This window comes from Oculina patagonica, chromosome 5 (assembly GCF_052425735.1).
Source record: "Oculina patagonica isolate OP01 chromosome 5, crgOcupat, whole genome shotgun sequence".
Lineage (NCBI taxonomy): Eukaryota > Metazoa > Cnidaria > Anthozoa > Scleractinia > Oculinidae > Oculina > Oculina patagonica.
The window spans coordinates 5,353,541-5,373,994 of record NC_135762.1 but is presented as its reverse complement, the minus strand read 5'-3'; the positions used below and the strand labels follow the sequence as shown (position 1 = coordinate 5,373,994).

At 40.5% G+C, this 20,454-nt stretch overlaps 3 protein-coding genes across 3 annotated transcripts; 1 reads left to right on the top strand and 2 right to left on the bottom strand.

Moving 5' to 3' along the window:
* The first annotated feature begins 81 nt into the window (after positions 1–81).
* LOC144655169 (testis-specific serine/threonine-protein kinase 3-like) lies at positions 82–2,486 on the top strand. The gene is made up of 2 exons (XM_078515377.1): positions 82–862; positions 2,113–2,486. The coding sequence occupies exons 1-2, from the start codon at positions 175–177 to the stop codon at positions 2,415–2,417; spliced, it is 993 nt and encodes a 330-aa protein (XP_078371503.1). The 5' UTR covers positions 82–174; the 3' UTR covers positions 2,418–2,486.
* A 155-nt stretch (positions 2,487–2,641) lies between these two features.
* LOC144655168 (uncharacterized) lies at positions 2,642–12,433 on the bottom strand. Its single transcript, XM_078515376.1, has 4 exons — positions 12,071–12,433; positions 9,732–10,465; positions 7,234–7,531; positions 2,642–4,109 (listed from the first exon to the last, which is right to left on the bottom strand). Exons 1-4 carry the CDS (start codon positions 12,366–12,368, stop codon positions 3,220–3,222), a joined length of 2,220 nt encoding a protein of 739 aa, XP_078371502.1. The 5' UTR covers positions 12,369–12,433; the 3' UTR covers positions 2,642–3,219.
* A 1,272-nt stretch (positions 12,434–13,705) lies between these two features.
* Positions 13,706–20,326, bottom strand: LOC144655166 (uncharacterized). The gene is made up of 4 exons (XM_078515374.1): positions 19,376–20,326; positions 17,702–17,922; positions 15,830–16,163; positions 13,706–14,605 (listed from the first exon to the last, which is right to left on the bottom strand). The coding sequence occupies exons 1-4, from the start codon at positions 20,300–20,302 to the stop codon at positions 14,381–14,383; spliced, it is 1,707 nt and encodes a 568-aa protein (XP_078371500.1). The 5' UTR covers positions 20,303–20,326; the 3' UTR covers positions 13,706–14,380.
* Positions 20,327–20,454: the final 128 nt, after the last annotated feature.

Here is a 20,454-nt window from a genome sequence, read left to right as displayed (position 1 = left end):
GATAATCGATTAATTAATTTGTTAATAAACTTTTGATTAATAAGTGTGACGTCATAACTATAATAAATGGAACAATTGGGAGACAATTATCTTTGAGAATTGCAAATAAGATCAAGTGAGGAGGGATGTAGAATGTCTCCCTAAAGTCAGACCTGCTCAAATGGTAAATCGTAAATGTCTGACAATCCAGATCAAAGCCCTGAGGCGGGGCAAGATTCCAAACGCAAATCAGATGCTGTTTCGAACTCGGAGAAGTCTGAAAAACCAGATTCAAATACAAGTCGCACAGAAAACCCACTAGCTGGTGTGACTGCGTTGCTTGAGCGGTATGGCTATCAGCTTGGAGACATTCTTGGGAAAGGATCGTACGCGGTTGTCAGGAAAGCATACTCAAGAAGACACAAAAAGTATGTTGCCGTCAAAATCATATGCAAAAAGAAGGCACCGGAGGATTTTTTATCGAAATTTCTGCCTCGTGAGATCAAAGTCCTCAAAAGGCTTCGCCACCCTCATGTCATTTCACTGATCGAGGTTATAGAGACTAACACCAGGATGTACATTATCACTGACCTAGCAGAAAGTGGCGATCTTTTAGAGTATATCAGGAAGTACGGGGCAATGCCCGAAGCAACAGCGAAAAATTTGTTCCAGCAGCTCGTTGTTGGAATCACTTACGTTCACGGCCAAGATGTGGTGCACCGAGATCTCAAGTGCGAGAATCTGCTGCTGGACAAAGAAAAGAATATTGTTATATCTGACTTTGGATTTGCGCGCGATAATTTGACCTCAGCTACTGGAAAGCGAAAACTTTGCCATACTTATTGTGGCTCTTATGCTTATGCGCCTCCGGAAATACTTAAAGGTAGGAAACGTAGTGGCTTCTTTCTAGATAAAGGCTTAGATTTATTTTTTAAAAAGAATCTAGATATGATGCAAAGGATTCTTAAAGCGCGCCTAAGATATATAGGACTACCGCGTAATTTGACTTGGGTGTGGTTCTTGTGAAGTGTTTGCAGGGGGATACTGTGATTAAAGCTAAATTATGCTCCCACCAATTACCGGTATACACTATTAAATCACGTGTTAAAACACAAAATTATGAAAGCAACGTAAGAAAGTTGGGCCTAGGTTTCTCGCGATCGCGCTCTTTTTTAAACGCGTTTAAAAAAACTACACAGGCGCCTGCTACGCAGGCTAAGATGGGCCTATCATAGACTGCAAAACAGTCGTATCTTTTGCGAACACGCTCGGTCTTCGAACGAGAGCGAGAGGTCTGGAGCCAATGTCAAAACTGTGAGACTGTGGGCAGTGAACGCCTTCGATAAGCGCTTTTCCAACGACTTTAGAGAAAAAACGACTATTTTGCAGTCTAGGCCTATCATAGCCGTTCGGGATTGCCCGCAATTTTCCCGCAAATTTGTTGTTGTTGCCGCTGGCTCTCGCGCTGAAATTTTGCGCAAATAAAAATATTTTCAATCTTAAAACTTGTCAGTCAACTAAATCCATTCACTTCATTGTTTAATCCAATCACGACAAAACCTGCGAGTATAACCTAATTTTTTAGAAACCTTTTAGGCTAAAATTTGCCAGTTAGACACCATCTTTACCGAGCACCTGTTTAGCCTTAAATTTGGAAATAGTTTCTTATTTTCTCAAATTGATTTAAAATGTTTACTTTAAGTGAAATAAGGGAAGTCGACATTCTGGATTCTCTTTGGAGACACCTAGGATTCTTATCACTCCAGTTGCAATGGAAATGCCCAAGTTGAAAATCAAAACGTTATTGATACAATCAAAAATATAAATAAAAGGAAAAGGCTGAATACCACTAAAAACTCTATTTACAGCAACGTAAATTTTTCTTCCGAAAATACGAACCTAGTTAGAACCTTACATAAATAGTCTAAATTTGTGCTAACTGAACCATTGATGTAAGACCCTGTTTAGGTTAACTTAGTATAATGCAGGGTCTTACTCGCTTGTTTATTGACCAAGCTTGTTCGACTTTGTCTAGGTCCATAAACACGCAAAAGAAAAGAACTTATCTACTATCCCACCATCTTGATCCTCACGCTTATAGTCAATAACCCATATTTATTGTCATCTATGTAGGTATTGCTTATGACGCAACGCTCGCGGACGTGTGGAGCATGGGTGTGATTCTTTACACCATGATTTGTGGCCGATTGCCGTTCGATGACTCCAATTTACGCAGTCTTCTACAACAAGTCCATCGCCGGGTCAATTTCCCTTCTAAGGTTAACGTTCCTGACCCAGTCAAAGCTGTCATACATAAAATGCTACAGTGGAATTTAGCCGAGAGAATAACAGTAGAACAGCTACAACAAGAACCATGGCTGGCAATCACGGAGAATGAATCAGAAAATAAAGACGCGGTTGAAAATGAAGCAGAGTGATCGCCATAGCAAAACTAGTAAAAAATGAAGTGAAAACAAGCTTTCGCGGGGAACTTATAACAGGAGAAACAGATTCCGTAAAATACATGAGCGCATCGGAAAGGAAGCACACAATTAACAACACGGACTTATGGTAATTATTTATTGTTTGTATCATAACGAAGTTTTCCCAAGGAAACAAAATGTAGTCCATAAAATGCAGGTTTATTCTGGCGAATCTGAGCTAGTTATTTCTAACTGAAAAAAGAGTCGTCTCGAGAAATACATAGATTTTCAGCCCAAGTAAAACGCGGAGGATTTTCAGAGTTATAAATTTAACGGTTCCACTCTGTAGTAAACACGAGGCACATTATAATGTCAAACCCAGGTTACTTACAATTCATTGAAAGCGTTTCTTTGGACTCATCATCCAGTACCGAGAACTAGAGAGTCTGAAAATTACAGCATGACTTGAACCTGTCAAAAACAATTCCAGCAATAACATAATTGTCAGTTTTTCTAATAAACGCCTCCGATTTTCAATCTCATTCTGATTTCGTCATATGTTGTTAGTATATACCACACAAGTGAATAGTGCTTTTCGCGTGCGCTGATTGGTTAACTCGGAGGTGATTAGCAATGTTTTATTCACCTCCGAGCAGCTAAAGAGAAACAAACTGCCTTCGTGTGTCGCTTTTTTTTTTACCGAAAGTGATGTTTTGGTCCGCTAGATATTCATCTTGTGTAGTATATACTAAAACAATTATTCACCTCAGCGTCAGTGAATGTGGTGGATATTTACCTCCACTTTGGTGAATAATTGTTAATTATTATTAATTTCCATCTCTTGGGTGTCTTTGGAAACTTGTTTTGTAGATTCTTCACTGTTTGCAATTCCTGTGTTGTTAGACTCCTCTAAAACTTGCAATTTATCAGTCCCTGTATTTCGATTTTGTTCTTCTTCGTTGTTTTCCTGGATGGTGACCTTCATGGGGGTTTCATTGGTTTCAACGACATCGTTAATCCCATGTTGAACCCCGTCGTCCAAATTGTCCGCCGCAATTTCATCTTTATTCATTTCCAGTCCTTCCCCATCAACTGTCGCAACCGCAGCTTCGTACTCTTCATCGTACATCGCAGGCTCAGCATATACAGGGATAAGCCTCGTAAAAACCTGCAATCTATGATTCTTAGCATCAGCTACAATAATGTTCCCGGATGCATCCATGACAACGTCATACGGGGTATCAAGACATCCGGGATCTGAACCAATCATTCCGAATGTCCCAAGAGGTTCGCCTATCGAAGAAACCACTTGAATTCTGTGATTCTGACTATCTGCCACCAAAATATTGTCATTGTGATCAAGCGCCACCCCTCTTGGGCAGGCAAACTTGCCTGCCCCTACCCCCCTTGCGCCGATGATTTTACTCTCCCCTAGGTTCTCTTGGCTGAAGATTTTGAGTCGGTGATTTTCGTATTCAGTGACGATGACGTCACCGTTTTTCTTGACAACAATCCCCATGGGGCAATGTAGGTCGTGAAGTCCTCCAATGAAGCAAAGAAAGTTCCCATCGAATGTAAACTTTTGTATTCTGTGGTTCGCTTTGTCAGCGGCGTAGATATTTCCCAGAATGTCAAAAGCCACTGCGCTGAGCTCGGGTCGTTTGTCGTTCTTGCTGTAAACGGGTAAGATTGGACGAAGCAGTTCACCTGAAGAAAAACAAAGAAAATTAAGATATATACCTAGTTAGATTAAAGTTTTAGCAGAGAATTTTACGAGCATGCAATTATGCATGACATTCCAATTTTATAAAAAGTTTCTCTGTAAAGCACACCAGCAGGTAAAAAATAAGGGGCCGTACCAATTCCACTTGGCGAAGGACCGCTGAGACAGAACTTCGGCTCTAAACATTGACTAGATATGGAGCAAGCTTCACCACTTGCCAAGGACCAGCAGGAACGGAGAGATCTTGTTAATGCTTTTTACTCCATTTAGCATCTTAAGGATTGTTAATAATGGTAGTGATTATGATAACGATAATGATGACGATAACAATGATACAATTGAAAATATTGGTTTCCTGCTCCGGATACATAGTTAAAAGGGTTTAAAAATGTTTTCAAACTCGGAGCGCAAATAAAATTTAAAAGCGTGAAATATTTCGTCTGATATCATCCAGACTTCATCAGTCACTGAGGTGGTGTTTTCTAAGATGAATGTTAAGAAGACATTTCACTGCCTCGGGGGAGTTAAAATTCTGTCATAAATTGGAGCTAATTCAAAACCATTGTCTCTATTTAACAAAGGTTTTCTGAGTTTTATCTCAATGGCCTCTTTTACCCGGCGTTTAAAGGTGTTGATTTCGGTGGCTAACACTTTTGTCTTGCTTGTGTCTACCGAGTGGCCCTCCAGTCGACAATGTTCATGAATGGCTGACGAGTTCCTCGACTGATGTTCTTTCATTCTGGTTTCCAGTAAACGGGACGTTTCGCCAACGTACTCCTTGTTGCACTGTTCACATTGAACCTGGTACACAGTTCCGCATTTCTTTAGATTGGACGTTTTGTCTTTGACATGTACCAATTGCGACCTCAGGGAATTTACGGGTTTATGAATAAGTGTGACCTCGTGTGACTTAAACGCTCTTTGAAGGCGTTCAGAAATTCCTTTGATGTATGGCGCTAAAGCGTAGATTTTCTTCTCGTTTTCGGGCTCTTTCGTTCCAGACTTGGAATGTGGTATTGTTAGCATCCAATCTGGGTAGTTGTTTACTTTCAAAGCTTGTTTCACGTGTTGGGCTTCTCTTGTTTTGTCCTCTCCTCGGTAACCAAGGTCTGGGCTCGCAGCATCAGGGTGTTAACTACAGCTCTTTTGTGTTGAAGATGATGATTTGAGTGGAAGTTCAGGTACTGATCCGTGTGCGTAGGTTTACGGTACACGGAGATCTTGGTAGAACCATCTTGGTTTACGTGTACACAGGTGTCAAGGAACGGGATTTTACCCTCCTTTTCTTGTTCCGAAGTGAACTGGATGTGCTGATCAATCGAGTTCAAGTGATCAGAGAAAGAATCGACAGCATGTTCGTGAATCTTGGCCATCGTGTCGTCACAAGAAGGACGCCCCGTTACGACCAATAGTCTCCAGCATTGGTAGCGTGATGTACGACACTGCCAAGTTCCTTGCTAAGATTATGAAACCTCTTGTTGGCCTCAACGGTCATCACATCGTCAACAGTGAAGACTTTGTCAACAAGATTGCAGAGCTTGAGGTACCTCCTGGACAGAAACTTGTTTCATATGATGTTTCTGCATTGTTTACTAGCATCCCGATTAATGAAGCCATCTCAGTTACCAAAGCGAAACTGGAAGGTGACAGTAGCCTGCCGGATAGATGCCCTCTGGATATCACACAATTATCCACATTACTTGAGATGTGCCTTTCGAGTACCTACTTCACATACCAGCATGAATTCTACAAACAGAAACAAGGAGCTGCGATGGGGTCCCCAATTTCTCCCATAGTGGCTAATCTCTACATGGAACAGTTTGAGAGTAGAGCACTGGACACCGCCCCGACCCCGCCAACTATGTGGTACCGATATGTTGACGACACGATGGCCAAGATTCACGAACATGCTGTCGATTCTTTCTCTGATCACTTGAACTCGATTGATCAGCACATCCAGTTCACTTCGGAAAAAGAAAAGGAGGGTAAAATCCCGTTCCTTGACACCTGTGTACACGTAAACCAAGATGGTTCTACCAAGATCTCCGTGTACCGTAAACCTACGCACACGGATCAGTACCTGAACTTCCACTCAAATCATCATCTTCAACACAAAAGAGCTGTAGTTAACACCCTGATGCTGCGAGCCCAGACCTTGGTTACCGAGGAGAGGACAAAACAAGAGAAGCCCAACACGTGAAACAAGCTTTGAAAGTAAACAACTACCCAGATTGGATGCTAACAATACCACATTCCAAGTCTGGAACGAAAGAGCCCGAAAACGAGAAGAAAATCTACGCTTCAGCGCCATACATCAAAGGAATTTCTGAACGCCTTCAAAGAGCGTTTAAGTCACACGAGGTCACACTTATTCATAAACCCGTAAATTCCCTGAGGTCGCAATTGGTACATGTCAAAGACAAAACGTCCAATCTAAAGAAATGCGGAACTGTGTACCAGGTTCAATGTGAACAGTGCAACAAGGAGTACGTTGGCGAAACGTCCCGTTTACTGGAAACCAGAATGAAAGAACATCAGTCGAGGAACTCGTCAGCCATTCATGAACATTGTCGACTGGAGGGCCACTCGGTAGACACAAGCAAGACAAAAGTGTTAGCCACCGAAATCAACACCTTTAAACGCCGGGTAAAAGAGGCCATTGAGATAAAACTCAGAAAACCTTTGTTAAATAGAGACAATGGTTTTGAATTAGCTCCAATTTATGACAGAATTTTAACTCCCCCGAGGCAGTGAAATGTCTTCTTAACATTCATCTTAGAAAACACCACCTCAGTGACTGATGAAGTCTGGATGATATCAGACGAAATATTTCACGCTTTTAAATTTTATTTGCGCTCCGAGTTTGAAAACATTTTTAAACCCTTTTAGATAACAATGATGGTGATAATGATGATGATGATGACGATGATGATAATGTCAGCCACTCATGTCCAAGAAATTAAATTGGTTTCAATTTCGAACGTGTGGTATTAACCCGTATGCTCGTTTCAAGCGGCTAGTGCAATTGCATGAAGCGAGAATATCAAATGCAAATCCACTTGTTTGATTTTAATGATCGTAACAACTTATACATAGAATTCAACTTACCCTTTTTGTTAAACACCCGTAAAATCTGGGAGTCAGTCATCACCAGGTCTCCTCGCAAACTAACCGCCAAGGCGCATGGCCGACATTTCCCGCCTAAAACGAGTGGTTCCCGCGCCATGTTACCATTCACGTCCAAGATTTGAATGCGCACGTTGCCATAATCAGCAACGTAAACAATTCCCAGTCCTCTATCGACTGCCACACTGGTGGGGCACTGGAACTGTGTAGGAAAAGCGCGCTTTCCTTTTCGACCAATCACAGTTGACTCTCGTTCTGAGATCTCGCAATAGTCAAGAACCTTTCAGGAACAGAAAAAATATTCACATTATATTATCAAGGTGATAAGGAAGCATATTAGTTTTCTTCACTAAACTGTGCCGGGTAAAGGGAAAACAAATAATACATCAGTAAAAATTTCAAAAAATTCTTAGTAATATATCTTTGCAATAATAAAAATGTTAAAAGTTCAACTGAGGCCTTACACTACTGTGTTAAAAAGTTTTAAAAATTTTTAAGATCCAAGCTTTCGCCGATCTACGGCATCATCAGGGATAATAAGAAATATTCCGCGCGAGGCTTATATACAGATGTAAAATAAAACGTGAGAAAAGCGAGAATGTGGGCGGTAAATGTAAATGCTAAATAATTAGATACACATATGAATAAAGATGAAAATGTGGTCTAACGAGCGAGTGTCAAAGTACAAAGAGTCTCTAGATATGTTAAAATAAGGGGACTGGTCTATAAGTAGAGGGGGGTGGGCCGGAGCAGAAAGGGGGTGGGTCATCAGTTTTTGAGCCCTCGAAAAGGGGTGGGTTATGTAGTTTTGATCTACACAAGGGGGTGGGTCATCTTATTTTTATCGGTATAATTTGATAAATTTCTTGAAGTGAGCAGTTTTAAATGATTTTCTAGCGATTTCAGGAGGCCCAAATATAAAAATTTCCCGGGGGAGCATGCCCCCTGACCCCCCTAGATGACTTGTGATTACAGTTTTGCCTGTCTGTCTTCAGCCTCCGTAGATTCACTCTGTGCTTTTGGCTTTCACCAGTAAACTCTTTTCTCAAACATTTTGCAATTATGAATATTATTATTGACAGTGGTTGTAGATAGTTTCTGTTATCAATTTCTGTATTTTTTTGAATAATTGTTTATGAATTAATGTTACGTACTGTTCCAGTTTTCGCATATGTTTGTGTCTAAATTTTCATGGACTTAGCACACAAATATGTGGAAAACTTAAAAAAGACTATACCAAATTTTTCCCTCTTTGGTGTGCTAAGAAATGGAAAAAGTCGTATACCCGGAACCAGCAGTGTCCATCAGGAAAATTAGGGTGGTGTATGTATGGAATCACACTTTAAAGGCCGATATCAAATCAAAAACCTCCAACCCCTTACAGAATAATGAACGTTTTGAGCAAAGGGGGTGGGTCATGTAATTTTCAATCCCCTATCAGGGGTGGGTCAGTCAGTTTTGAGCCAGAAGAAAGGGGTGGGTCACAATTTTTCAAGCCACCACTTTTCCAATTGCTCCGGACCACCCCCCCCCCCCCCCCCTGGTACTTATTGACCAGTCCCTAAGTATTAGAATAACAAGTCCGCGAATTCACACGGAACGGACATGCACGAGGGCCAACTGCCTTACTGCCCTGTCTCCAACACCAAATTGTGCTTATTACGCAACGCTGTTTACCAAATCACGTGTAACAATTGCAACCAATACTACATCGGGAGCACTACACGCTTTATCCACGATCGAGTAAGAGAACACCTGAACAATTACAATTCCTCCGTGAAGAAACACATTTCAAAGTGCCAAAACAAAGTCCACAAAGGCATCGAAATCAAGACCATTGTACTAGAAAACGACCCCGCAAATCTACGACTGTTTGAAGCTTTTTACATACGGAACTACAAACCTGCCCTCAACTCACGAGAAGAATGCAGTGAATTCGCGGACTTGTTATTCGAATACTTATTTTAACATATCTAGAGACTCTTTGTACTTTGACACTCGCTCGTTAGACCACATTTTCATCTTTATTCATATGTGTATCTTATTATTTAGCATTTACATTTACCGCCCACATTCTTTCGCTTTTCTCGCGTTTTATTTTACATCTGTATATAAGCCTCGCGCGGAATATTTCTTATTATCCCTGATGATGCCGTAGATCGGCGAAAGCTTGGATCTTAAAACTTTTTAAAACTTTTTAACACAGTAGTGTAAGGCCTCAGTTGAACTTTTAACATTTTTATTGAACATGCTACTGAAGGACAACATCCATAGGTTATTCTTTGCAATAATGTTTAAAGAATAGAAAAATCTTCAAAGCGATTCCATCGAGAGAAAAACGAATAAACGCTCATCTTTTCTATCTTGTGTACAGTGACAAGAACAGCTAGAGAGGTAATAGAATTAAACGTGAATAAAAGGCACACAACATGCGCTAAATGTGCCCATGGAGAACTACGCCCCTCCCTATAAGGCCCTACCTTGTACTCCAGCCTCCTTGCAATGTGTGGCTCGTTCGAGATGTTACCATGGTTACCATTTAAAGAAAACTGACTTCTTGGTCTTGAGAAAGGCGTCAGCGGTTTCAAACGCCTCGTATCTTCAAGTTCAAGAGACAGATTTTCCAGTTTCTCTTGTAACTCGGCTGAAGTGCGCTGATTTTTCCTCGTGCCCTGCTTCAGTTGCCGTATCTGCATCAGCAAGTCGTGAATGTTATCTTCTACCACAATGATATCTTGAGTCTTGTGTCTGATTTCGACATGCGTTGTCCTAATCATGTCCAAGGCGTTCTGATGCTTCGCGATAAGCTCGTCTTCTTCTTTTTTCGTCTTTTCGTGTTCTTCTTGCTTCTCCTTCAATTCTCGCTTGACCGACGCACTACTTTGGTTTTCGTCGAGTTTTTGCTTGATCTTATCCATCTCCACTTGCCGCTTTTTCATGAAGAATCGAACCGTTTCCAGTTTCCTCTCAAACGATTCTATCTTGGTCTCGTATTCGACAATGTTGTTTTTCAAATTCTGAATAGTTTCCTCGACAATGACAAGATTCTCATTGTTTGCCTGAATTTGCACTTCACATTCCTTAATCTGATTGGTGATTTCTGTCTCGGCGTCCTCGCATGTTCGAATTTCATTTTCCACGCTCTCAATCATGCGCAGTAGAGTCTCACGCCTGTTGTTCAATCTTGAGGCTCGCTCGCTCTGCTGCCGCTCACCTAAAAAGAAAGGAATGGGACAGAGTCTTAGTTAATGATGGTACGACTTTTTTTGTACAACTATATAATGAAATTGAAACCCTTTCGTACTTTAAAGAACTGGTGTAATGGAAACGCAAGTGGACGCAAGTAGTCGCAAGTTCAACTTGCGTAGACTTGCTTTGGGTAACCAAACGGACACGCATGTTCAGTCGCAAGTGTACGCAAGTTTGCAAAAAATCATTTAAAATGCTACGAGGTGCAATTCAGTATTTGAAGTAAGCTGCAAAAAAGGCGTTGACTTACGATGGGTGGCCAAACGGCCAAAGTGAACGCAAGTCAACGCAAGTCAACGCAAGTGTACGCAAGTCAACATGAAGTCAACGCAAGCGCACGCAAGTCCTGGCTAAACGGAGACGCAAGTAGACGCAAGTGCACGCCAGTCATCTTGCGTCCACTTGCGTTGCTGTTTGGTCAGGGTTTTAAGGCCTGGCCAAACGGAGACGCAAATGGGCGCAAGTTGACTTGCGTGCACTTGCGTTGACTTGCGTTGACTTTGGTCGAGATCAAATTTGTACGCAAGTCAACGCATGTTTTTAACCGTTTGGCCAGCCAACGCAAGTCTGTACGCAAGCTCAACGTGCGATTACTTGCGCCCGCTGGCGTTACCGTTTGGCCAGGTCTTAAAAGAGAACCAAGTTGCAAGTAATTAAAAAGTCGGGTGCAAAGTCGATTGGAAGGATAGAAAAATCATTTCTAATTTTGCAATTGACGGTAAGTGATTAGAAGGTCCTCGTAAGTAAACTTATTAATCCCCAAACAAAAGCGCTCATAAATACACCCACACAAAACCAGCGGTAGATGGCGCCAGACGAGAGAAAAATATAACGAGCGGAGACGTCGTGAGTTAATCGATGTTACACGAGATTATATTTATTTATAGTTCGTACAATTCGCTCTAGCTCACTTTAATTTTCTGTGCAACTTGGTTTCCAAGGATTGAACTAGTTTTGCGTACGATTTAATTCATTTACTATCAAGTAAATTCAGTCCAAACAACATAACAACAAATAAAACATGCCAAAGTAGTGTTAAACATATTTTGGCTTCGGCTAAGCACGAAAAAAAGATTATTGCAGTGTTACTACATAACATAACACTTAACTGGTCTGAGCGAGATTACATTGGTAGTCACGAATTAATATAACAAGCATTTTAAGTGTTGAAAATTAAATTTCAGTTTCCTTACACCATCAATATGATGCCAGTCGGACTATAATTAACTTGCGAATTGTCTTAGTGCTGCACATTAGATTCTTAGAACCAAAAATCAAATGATCATTGGGCAATTAATATTTTGATTTGATCCTTTCTTGCTTGGAAGTCAAGTGATGCATTGGCAACACCGGCTTCTTTGATTGAAATTCATGTTTATTAAACATGAACTAAACAAAATCACTACAAAAAAATCCACATGTGATACAGGCTTGTAAAACAGATACAAAATGCGAAGAAAAAAAGGTTGCACTGATTCTGTAGGATCAAGTTAACCAGCCTTGTGAATCACTAGGGTACAAATCAAGTACGCGCACAATTGATGAACGGCAATTAAGTTTTATTACTTACCAATAATTGTGACTGAAGTGAATTTCTCCCTGAACTCGTCCACTAAGTTGACTTGCTTTAAACACTTGGCTTCTACCAGAAGTTTTCTCATAAACGCGAGTTTCTTTTCGGACACCAAGCCCCTTTTTCTGAGCAGTTCCGTGAGCTCCTGTCCCGAATCGAGATGCTCTAATGTCTCCTTATTAATGTGTCCTTGTAGAAGATATTTCATGTAACGAACATCGCTAAGCTTTAGTTCCTTTCCGACATCATGGAGGAGAAGATGAAATGGCGAGTTATTTGCTGTTAAGGCTGACATTTGAGAAAATAGAAGCTTTGCAAAACCGCGCGCACACGGTATAAGTTAAATTCAGTTTACCAAAGTTGTTGTATTCCTTGGTTACATTCCCTCAAAGAAAAGTTACACAATTTGCATACTGTTTGTTCTATTTAATCTTTGCTTTTGACGCGTTGCTTGGAGAAACACAAAAGGCGAAAGTAATGGCGAAAGATTAAGTCAACAATCGGACTAAAATCCTATTCTTTGTGTTCATTAGTGTGATTAAATTGTCAACCGTTGAACGAAGTGCCTTTTTTGAAGACGGGTGTTTTTGTCGTTTAGGTTGTTTTGTTCTGACGGTGATAGATGGCCACTTAACCCTAATCCTTTAAGATGCCAGAATTTAGTTAGGACTTGTTCAATTTCTTACCAGATATTTTTATTAACTAGGCCGGCGTCATCCGAGGGTTGAAGGAAGATAAAACAGACGCAATTTACAGCGCGTGCAGCCGTACTCTTTCGCGCGTGGTTGTAAAATTTCGTCGCGCTGATTTCGAGCGTTCAATTCCTCTCGGCTCAATTTTCTGTCCAATACATTTCATAGAATAGGTTTAGGAATGTTTTAATTGTGAAAAACTGAAAGAAAAATTGGAGTGATTTCATTTAATTCGTGAAACAATATCTATCAGTTTGTACGTAATAGTCAAAACTAAACAAAAACTAAAAGTGTAATAAATATTTTACGGGTTAGTAAAATCACTCTATTACATTAAAATCATGCGTGCCAAAATTCAAGTACAGGGCCATAACTAGCAAGAGGCAAACGAAGCACTTGCCCCGTCTAGATTTTACCCAAAATTAAAACAAAATATGTACAAATTATGGTAGCCAACTAGTCACAGGCTAGCAGAACTGCAGTTTTGGCCGGAAGGTTCTGGGCTTTCACTAGCCCAAATGGCTAGGTAAAATCTCAGGAATTCGATTGGAAGAAAACCATACATCAAAATCAACTCCAAGCGAACAGAACTCACAAGTACACAGTCGTCACGTTTAAAATTATCAAAGACTGTGGACAAGCTGAAATTACCAAAAAGTAACTAAAATCAACCCTTAATTTAATGATACCAGAGCCAGTGAAGACGGCAAAATGTCTTTGCTCAAACCTAAGTTAGCTTGAGAATCCTGGCTAGTAGAAAATTGGTTTTGGCTATTGAAATCAAAGCTGTCACTTGCCAAGAGGCTGGATAGCAAAAAAGTTAGTCTCGAGCCCTGAAAAATATTTTTAAAAAGTTCGTCGTTTTTCTCCCATATCGTTTACACGAAACAGTTGTTTTTATTTTAGCTGAAATAAAAGAAAACAGTGACAAAGTTTTGTCGTTGTGGCTATTAGCCATTTATTATGGAATCAATCGAAATGTACGAACTCCAAGCGAAGTCCTTAGAGTTAAGAAAAGTTTAATGATGAAACATACTGTTGTACAACAAAATATTTGAATAAGAATTAAAACTGCTCTAACTACACTGTAAACTGTATATATACATGAGGAAAGGAGATGTATTTCAAATAAAAAAATTCCTTTGGTTGTATGTAACGGCAAAATGGTAAAAATTTCTATTAAATAAGTGGTTGTTCATTCCTTTCAATTTTGTCGAATTTCGTATTTAATACTTGAAAAGATTCATGCAACTAAAACGTAATTAACTGAGTTTTGCACGCATATTTTGTCGAGAAAAGGGAAGAATAAATATCAAAGAATCTTTAAAAATGTAGGACTTGATGGTAATTGATAAGTCAAGGAATGTAAAACGAAAGTTAGTAAAATTACATTTGGAGTAATAATGAGTTTTTGCCTGGCTAACAGGAGAAAAATCCCCAATCAAACAGACAGACAGACAGAAACAAAAAATTGAACGGACTAACTTTGCAAAATTTTCAGGAAAATAGAAACTTTTCTAATCAGTTTAAAAGTTTCTTCATTTAAAATATCCTTACATTTGGTAAGCTAAGGTACAAGTCACAAATAATAACAATTAAAAGTGTAACAGAATATTTAGCTTTCTTCATCAGAGGAGAACAATGGTGTATTGTCAGTGTTGTTGTTCCTTGGTGATCGGATCACTGCTGTGTAGCGCCTGTTGGATCTCTGATGCACATTTTTGATCAGCTCCCTCATCTTTGATGGCGAGGGCATATTGCTGAGGAAACTGCCATTGTGAATATCTGAGGGAGTGTTTCTTCTTGATCGTAGGTTGTAGCGGGAACTTGAATCTGGAGCCTGAAAACATGAAACGTGAAATAAGTCAACAGGGTTGGATTGGGGGGGGGGGGAGGGGAGGAGGGAAGAGGCATGAAGCATGAGGCGAGGGAGAGTGGATACAGTGCTGGATCCAGACATTTAGTTAAGTGGGGACCCCGGTCATCCAACCCTGAAATAAGGAGGGGGCTTGTTCTCGTAAATAATTTTTCCTTTCCCTTCGCACCTTAGTTTGGCCTAAAATTAAGGTGGGGCCTGGGCGGCCCAGGCCCCTTCCCTAGATCCACCACTGGGGTATAGAGGTGAACTTCCCCATATGGCTTTGACAGAGGGTACGGCTGCTTGCACCCTTTTGGTACCACACCTGGGGTGTTCAATTTTTTAAAATGCTGGGTATCCTGGAATCGTCAGATGCTCTGTAAATATTTTTGTTGTTCTTTCAGCCATGTAAGCTGACTTAGCCTGCGAGCAGGCTCTCTATTCTGGGGCAACGTGCATATATTATTATTAATTGAATATATTGTCACGTTGCCCCCGATAGAGAGCCTGCTCGCAGGCTAAAGCTGACTCAGCAGAGCTTGTTGCACTGTGGTTGGTGGGACTGGTAAGAATATTGGCCAAGTTCTGTTGTATGTATTCTTTGTGTATTGCACAACAGTTCAGATAAAAAAATCACGAGAGCTTGAGCAGCCATTCAAACTGCACAACTCAATACATCTGAACTGCACATAAAGCAGTTTTCAATTGAGTGTTGTAAAACCGAAACCAAAGTAATCACAAAGGACACAAACAATCCAGTGATCCAAGCAAAACTCGAAGCAAATACATTTTGTACATGTAACTGGTACTGCCTCGTACCCAGACGCCTCTCTCTAGTTTGGGGACATGGGCGCGCAAGGGAGGAGCGCTTCGCGCTCAGCACCAGTCACTCGCGCTTCGCGCTCGCTTTGTTCTTTGTCGGAGAAAGAAAATCGAGGCGCCTGAGGAGGAGGCAGTAACTGGTATGAAATGCAAGAAAATGTGTGTGAGTTCATCATGATTGGTTTTGGTTTTACTTCTGATTGGCTGAGAAACTGGCACAAGTGTTCTATTAAACTAGCCACTATGCAAGATCAAAGCGAATGCAAATCACTTTTGACTGCACTCAAGTGAAAACCAAATTAATCCCAAATACCACTAGAAGACTGTTGGCAAATCAATGATCAAAGTAGCAGCTAAAAGATGCAATCATTGGTCAGTACTCACCCTTTCCCTACTTCTTGTTCTTTTGGATGATGCAGAGTTTGTCTTTTTTGGTGTCATGTTAGGCGTCCCTTTTGATCTCCTGCTAGTCACCGGTGTTGTAAGATCAGGGTCTATTTTCTGCCTTCCAGGTCTGTCATGCTCTTCCTCTTCCTCCTCGCTGCTTTCTTCTGAGAAACTTTCCAGTTCTGACTCATTGGGAACAAAGCTATGATCAGACTCGTCGTCATCATCATCATCCAGACCTTGTGCATTGTTTTCAATGGAAGCATCTGGTACGTCACATGGTCTGCCGTGATCTGAGTATCTGGGATGTGTAATACTCTGCTGTGATTGGCTGCATAACAAAGGAAGAGATCACAATAATATTAATCATTAACATTTTTCATTACTGATGTGCAGAAGAATTTATACATTTAGTTGTTTACAAAAAATCTGAAAATGTATCCCAGCAATCAAGCAATATTCTCTCTAGCTAAACAAATGGAGTTTTCAGAGAATTGTTTCATGTGCATTGTTTGCTGTCTCCTGTTAAATATTTCTTTTTATACCATGCCATAGAAAATACAGCCAATCAGAATACAGGAAAGCCGTTGTATATTCGACGGTATTCAACCCAACCTTCCCATCGTGCGCTGCGATCTTATTCTCGATGAAATTTAGTAAGCGTAATTTCTATGGCATGGTATAAAATAGTTACACAACACTTTCTCGTGGTAAACTATGGAATATCCCACTTGTCACTTGTATTTTCTTCGTATACACACTCGCCTAAAGGCTCGTGTGTATACCGAGAAAATACAAGTGACTCGTGGGATATTCCATAGTATACCACTCGAAAGCGTTGCATAACTAGTATGTATTAGCCTTGCAATAGCTGCAAGATTGAACAATAAAAATACACCAAGTTTTTGAAGTGTCCTAGCTGCCAGGGCAGCCTAGTAAGCCTTAGCCCATAGGGGAGGGGGAAGGGGCCTACGATTCCCAAGAAACTTTTGGGACCACATTAACAAACAAGCAACAATTAGGGGTCTTGAGACCCAGAGTAGAAAATGCTAGTGCTGCTTTTGTTTGTTTCTGTGTACAGTACTACGCAGATAATTTTTATGGACGTAAAAAGTCAACCATAGTTCAAGGTGTATCTTTAGAGCTTGTATGGTGAAACACTACAATCATGTACATGTATGCGATTAAGGGGGTTCTTCTTAACTACAAATCTAGAGCAGTTGCTCAGGAATTTCTGAAGATGGTTTTTGGTGGCAATCTATTTTGTAGCGTTCAGCAATGCTTAACAGTGAATTTTTGATGCGGAGGAAAACTGAATTGAAAAAAATGATATTGCACGCACTTAACTAGAGCCAGTCCCAAACCGCACGCTAGAATTTGAAATCCCTAAAACTTTTGAGAGAAAAGTAAAGTTCCGATTTTTTCCAAAGAATAAGAGATAACATATCTTTCTTCATAATCCTTCGTATGGAAATACCATTTACATGTGAGAAAGGAACGCTACTGAAGAAAGTCCATGGGAATTTCCTAAAAACCATACAAAGCATTAAGCACATGGACGTTCTTTAGCTGTTGAGACTAATTTTAATTCTTATATCTAAATGCCCCTTCAGTTTTAGGGGTTTTTTCTATTCTGGTCATGTGACCTGTCAAATATGGCCGCGTTTTGAAACTTTTGAAGGACTCTTCAATAGAACTAAATTGTGCAAAAATCTCATTCATAGGAGGTTCGGTTTCCAAAATTTGACGGTCAGAAATCTTTCTAAGCAACAAATTGGTACCGGTAGTTAAGAAGGACCCCCCTTAACAAACAAAACAAAGATCAAACCAAACAAACAGAGATCATTAGTGAGGAATATTATTCACTACCTTTTCTCTTTGTGTGGTGATTCTCCATTTGTTATTGCCTTCAAACTATTGATTTTATCCTGCCATCGTTTCATTTCCAAAATCTGAAGCTGCATGTCACGAAGCATATCAAAGTTGATTTTATTGTAGTCTTGATACTGGTATCCCACTACCATAAGTGTTATGGTGGCCACAATGATATAAAGCTTCCTACACCACCAGAGACTGGCATGAATAGCCTCCTGTAAGAAAGAAATTTATAAATATCGGTAATTGTTAGACACTTGACTTCTATGAAGTGGGTATTAAGTGCACAAAGTAAGTTTGACTTGACAGGTTTCGTCCAAAATAGCACATGAGAATTTAGGTTAAGGTAAAGTCTGCATATAAACCAAGAGGCCCATCAAGCCAGAGCTTATCCTAGTTTCTGTAGCATGAAGCAACTAGGAGTATTTCTACTCCCCCCTGGATGGGATGCTACATGTAGTCCATTGCAGGGTTACCCCCAGCAGTAAATTCACCAGTACCCATTTTATACACCTGAGAGAGGCACTATGAGGAACTTACAATGGTCTAATGGCTAGCATGTTGCACTCTAAATCAATCAGTGTATATTCAAATGACAACTGGGATCATTGTGGTCGGCAAACTCTTAAGGTAGTCTGACAAAAGGCTAGGAGGTAACATGTGATTGACTTAGCATCCCATGCAAGGGGGAGTACATGTAGTAATACTCCTACTTGATTCATGCTATCGAAACCGGAATAAGCTCTGCCACTGTGAGCCAGTGATGTAAGGGCCTAATTTTAATTGAGAGCCACTGTAGTCTAATGTTAACCCACATAGAAAGCGTCCCACAGATTGTCCTACTAATTCTTAGACTAGCTGTGTATCATTTCTCATCCAATTTTTTGCTCAAAGCACATGTTCCAGTCGAGATGCCTTCTCGATCTTGGCGCGAAATGATAACTTATGATTTTAAGCTTACTTGGCAAAGATTTTCATCCTTTAGAATGACTTCACAAGGTGAATGTTTTGATCAAACGCTTAAGTTTAGTAAGCCAGTCGATAGTTTGAACGTTTTAGTTGCTTCTCAAAATATAGAAAGCGCTAATGGAAGTTAGATTTGAAATCTGTAAATTTCGCACTACTCGATCGACCAACGCTGTTTTATAATTTTCTCACAAAAATATTTCATTTGTTTTCTCCAACAACACAACACAATGAGAACCAAGAGCAATGAATAACAAAGAACTGCCTATGTGCTTATGCTTCATTGCATACGCGCGTCTGCACATGTGCGTATATGCGTCTGCGTATAAGGTGCGTATACGATGGACGCTTATTTCTGAGCGGTACTGTAACCCCAATTTTTCACACAGCCAAGAAGCAAAAAGTGGATGGTACTTGACCAGATCATAGGCGATCTACATGTGTGGAAATGCTTGTCAACTCTTCAGGTTTCCCCGGGAGTCTCCAAGGTTTTCATCAAATCTCCCGGTCTGATTTTTGGAGAGTATTCATACATTGTCTTAAATGATATCCTTACAATGCAAAGATTTCTAGACGTCTCCAGATTTTTGTAGGTATGGTAAAACAGTGACGAAACTTCTTAATATAAAGTAACACCACTGCTTGACACAACAGATCAGTAAAAGTAGCAAAAGCAAAATGTAACAGTAGATGAAAGTTTACCGTGTCAGTTGACTGGGCATCTGTCACTCCCCAAGATGTCACAAGCCGTTCAAAGAAGATGAGAAGAAACAGTCCAATGAAAAGTGGAAGTCTAGCTGCTGCTGTACGCGGGGTACTGGTAAGGAAATAACAAGTGCATACTGCAGCTATATAGAATGCTACAGACTGCAGACTTATGAACTCCCCAAGAATCATCGATTGCAGTTTTCTGACCTTCTCCACACTTTTAAAGACACCATCAAATGTTTCAGAAAACAAAGCCTTTTGCTCTAAGGCATTTTGTTTCATGTCCTCAAAAGCCTTTTTAGCAACTGATGTCGAGTTTCTAAGCGTCTCAGTTAAATGGATTTCGTTGGAAATGATTTCTTTCTGGTTTTCCAGCGAAACATTTTGCTTCTCTAGCACCAAGATTTGTCTCTGTGCAGATTCCTCCAATTGAGATGCAACATCTTGTGAAGTTCTTGCAAGATTAGAGATTGTATCTTCCGTTTTTTGTTGCCACAATTCGCTTTTCACGTAGAAACAGATGTTTGCTGTATGAGTAAAAAATGTCGTGTAAGCGAGATAAGTTGTGTCGTCCATCGATCCCGTACATTGCTCAATAGACTGCGTTTCCCTTGAACACGAATATATTTTCCTTCCTGACTTTGACATATGACAGTTTGTGAAATCGATCGCGAGATAGCTCTGTTCTATATCCCCAAGACTCTTGCAGCGTTTTTCGATTCCTTCAACGGCTTTCTTCCAACAGTCACTGCTTTTGGCGTTCGCAGTGAACTCCTCCAATTTGGATTTCCCAGCTTGTAGTCTGTCTTTGGAAATACTCTCAAAATCATCTCCTTTACCGTCTTTGATCTTCGTTAAAGCGAGGGCAACGCCACTAAACAACAGAATAAATGAAAGGACACTGAACTTTGTAATCGCCATTTTGTTTCTTTACTTTTGAGTTTGGCGCTCAACTGGGAACTAGGTCACATGACATTACTGGTTACCGTGGTAACGGCACAGAGGGTTAACCTTGGAGGTCCGGGGCCGGGGTGAGACCGGGGGTGGGAGGGGGGGGGGGGGAGTTGGTGCGT

Excerpts from the sequence above, each read along its gene's own strand:
- LOC144655169 (XM_078515377.1), top strand. The coding sequence starts at position 175 with ATGTCTGACAATCCAGATCAAAGCCCTGAGGCGGGGCAAGATTCCAAA. Across the intron at positions 863-2,112 it reads GCCTCCGGAAATACTTAAAG|GTATTGCTTATGACGCAACG; the intron begins GTAGGAAACGTA and ends TCATCTATGTAG.
- LOC144655166 (XM_078515374.1), bottom strand. The coding sequence starts at position 20,302 with ATGGCGATTACAAAGTTCAGTGTCCTTTCATTTATTCTGTTGTTTAGT. Across the intron at positions 17,923-19,375 it reads ATGCCCAGTCAACTGACACG|GAGGCTATTCATGCCAGTCT; the intron begins GTAAACTTTCAT and ends TCTTTCTTACAG. Across the intron at positions 14,606-15,829 it reads GAACAAGAAGTAGGGAAAGG|GCTCCAGATTCAAGTTCCCG; the intron begins GTGAGTACTGAC and ends TCATGTTTTCAG.
- LOC144655168 (XM_078515376.1), bottom strand. The coding sequence starts at position 12,368 with ATGTCAGCCTTAACAGCAAATAACTCGCCATTTCATCTTCTCCTCCAT. Across the intron at positions 10,466-12,070 it reads CACTTCAGTCACAATTATTG|GTGAGCGGCAGCAGAGCGAG; the intron begins GTAAGTAATAAA and ends CTTTCTTTTTAG. Across the intron at positions 4,110-7,233 it reads ACGGGTGTTTAACAAAAAGG|GTGAACTGCTTCGTCCAATC; the intron begins GTAAGTTGAATT and ends GTTTTTCTTCAG.